Source organism: Lipotes vexillifer, unplaced genomic scaffold (assembly GCF_000442215.2).
Source record: "Lipotes vexillifer unplaced genomic scaffold, Lipotes_vexillifer_v1.1 scaffold864, whole genome shotgun sequence".
NCBI classification, from domain to species: Eukaryota; Metazoa; Chordata; class Mammalia; order Artiodactyla; family Lipotidae; genus Lipotes; species Lipotes vexillifer.
Window position 1 is genome coordinate 340,586 of NW_006796769.1, and position 2,576 is coordinate 343,161.

At 44.1% G+C, this 2,576-nt stretch overlaps 2 protein-coding genes across 2 annotated transcripts in view; one reads left to right on the forward strand and one right to left on the reverse strand.

Moving 5' to 3' along the window:
* The window catches only part of MCPH1 (microcephalin 1), a 225,452-nt gene that overhangs the window by 60,254 nt on the left and 162,622 nt on the right, over positions 1 to 2,576 (reverse strand). The gene's annotated exons all lie outside the window — the stretch shown is intronic.
* The window catches only part of ANGPT2 (angiopoietin 2), a 54,981-nt gene continuing 54,907 nt past the window's right edge, over positions 2,503 to 2,576 (forward strand). Inside the window, exon 1 of the mRNA XM_007468987.1 lies at positions 2,503 to 2,576. Coding sequence (XP_007469049.1) covers positions 2,503 to 2,576 — 74 coding nt within the window.

Consider the following 2,576-nt stretch of genomic DNA (forward strand, 5'->3'; position numbering starts at 1 on the left):
TCTTCCTTCTTTTTAAACCATCATATCTGCCTGGGAGGCAGATGGATGATTTTTAAAACCACATATGCAATATTAATGCCTTATACTATGCACTTTCAAACGAGGAAGAAACTTAGAAGAAAAAAGGTGCACCCCATGTTTCTGCTTCATGTTCAGCCAGAGAATAACACAGTTATAATATCTGATGGTGCAAGAGCTGATTTTCATTTAATGTGAGGTGCTGATAAAGAAAGGAAAGTAATATTCCTAAGTAACATGCATTATTCCGTATCATTCCGTATCATTCCGTATCATTATAACTCTAAAGGTGCTACTGAGAAAGAATCATCTCATTTCACAAGTAGGGTCATTGAGGCTTAGAGAAGTTAAGCATTTGCTTCAGATCTCAGTGAATCAGGGTTCTAACACTGGTCCCGTCTTCAAATCCTACACGCGTCCGCCTACAGTTAGCAGTCTGAATGAGTATATCTTCTTTAATTCGTTCCTTTAGTGGAAACCATGTGCCAGAATCAGGTTCTAGCTTTCCTGAGCCACTGAGCCCTTTGAGAGTCTGGGGAAGTCTACAAACCCCTTCTCAGAAAATGACACGGGCTGTTTTATTTGGAGATTAAATAACAGGATCTTGGGATAGATCAAATGACAATGTAGTGCTGAGTGCACGTAATAGCTTGAGATATCGTAATAAAAACATCTGCAATTCCTATTTGTGAGAAAGCCATAGCTATTGACCACTGTTGTTTCTGACCTATTCACAGCTAAAAGAAGGGCTATATTTCAGTGAGACTTCAGTGAAAAATAAAGGTGTCTTTTCCTGTCAACGTTCGTGGACCCCAGGAATTCTGTCCGGGGACCTTGGGTCAAGAACCCCCCTGCTCTGGAGGTAAACTCGGAGCCAGGCCGTGCACAGGAGGGACGTTTTTAAACGTATAATTATTAGGTCTCTTGAAACGATTCACTATACAAATCTCAGTCATCCAAGAATTAAAATCATAAAGTCCCCTGAAATCTGATCTTGCACGATTAGACTGACCCTGGCTTTATGGATGGATGAGGTCCATAAGGTCAGTGCTGAACAGGCTGCCGCTGCCTGGAGAGAAACCTTGTGCACTGAGGCGTTAAGAGACCACCGCAAGGGCTCCAAGCCGTCCCCCCAACCCGGCCGCCTCCTTGCACAAGCTGGCTGGTGAGTAAGCACACTGTCAATCTCCGAAGTGTTAAGCTTTAGCCACTGAAGGAAGTACCCTGGAGGGTTTATGGAGCCACAGAATTGAAACGGAAAAATCTTGGGAGTTAATGCAACCCCTGAATTTGACAGATGAGGACTTTATAGCTTAACTAAAAAGAAGTGATTTGCCCGAGTCCAACACTGAGCAGGACTGATGTAACTGATCCTGGATAATGTGTTACAAAATGACGGGATTTGAGCAAATCCTGACCTAAGGAAGGAGAAGTTTAGGTATGCCTCTCTCAACCTCCTCTTATTTAAATTCTGATTTCTCTATGGATTATAATTTAGCGGGCCATTAATCAGTCCAGTATATTTTAAGTTTACTTTGAATACCGAAGTGGATATTTTGCTTAAAAGATGAAATGTCAGAGCGCAGAAACTGACTTTCCTAACACGATTTAATAAAGCGAGATGTTCCTATCCCACTGTTTTAAGATGAAAGTTTTGCATACTTGGCTAATGGTTCACAAATCAAGTAATACCAACGAAACTGTTCTCCCTATGAAAAGGCAAAGCGTTTAGAAGAGCAAGACCTCTTCCTCTTTGTTTGTCATAACAAAAATAAACCAAAGTCCTGACATATTTGTAGTATTTTTTTTCCTAAAGGAAAAAACAGGAACTTTCATTGTACTTTAAAGTTATTGCCCCAGATATTTTACCAGCTTAGCACTGTGAAATCAGTTTCAGACACAAGAGACCGACAAGCTCTCTCTAGGAAATACTCAATTAGGGTGGTGCCTCTGAAATACCCAGGGGTCCTGTAACTGATCGCTTTTTCCCAGAGGGTTCCTGCAGCATACAGTCCTGGTTGGACAGTACACATCATGCAGAGATTTTTCCTGTGGCCTGGCTAGTGACCCCCCTACAGGAAGATAACGGACAAGCCGGGAGGGCGGAGCAGCCAGCTACACATGTCTGGCTGCTGTTATCAACTTATCATATAAGGAAAGGAAAGTGATTGATTCGGATCCTGACACCGCAGAATCTGGGGGAAGAGAGACAAAGGAGCATTGAGGCTGATCCGTCAGGCGAATGCAGCCCTCACGAGGGAGGATTCTTCCTCCTGCGATCTGACAGCTTGCTGCGGGACCGGGGAGAAGACGGCGCTAGAAATCAAGGTCACTGCTGGGAAAGGGGGGAAGAGGAGACCTTCACTGATGGACCCTGAGCCATGGCCGCAGAGCCCCGTGTCTGAGAGGGCAGCTTAGCGCCGGGGAGTCTCATGCGCCTTGAAGTTTGCTGAGCTGGTGGTTTATTACCGACAGAAAGAAAGAATGTGGCAGCTTGTTTTCTTTACTCTGAGCTGTGATCTGCTCTTAGCCGCAGCCTATAGCAACTTTCGGAAGAG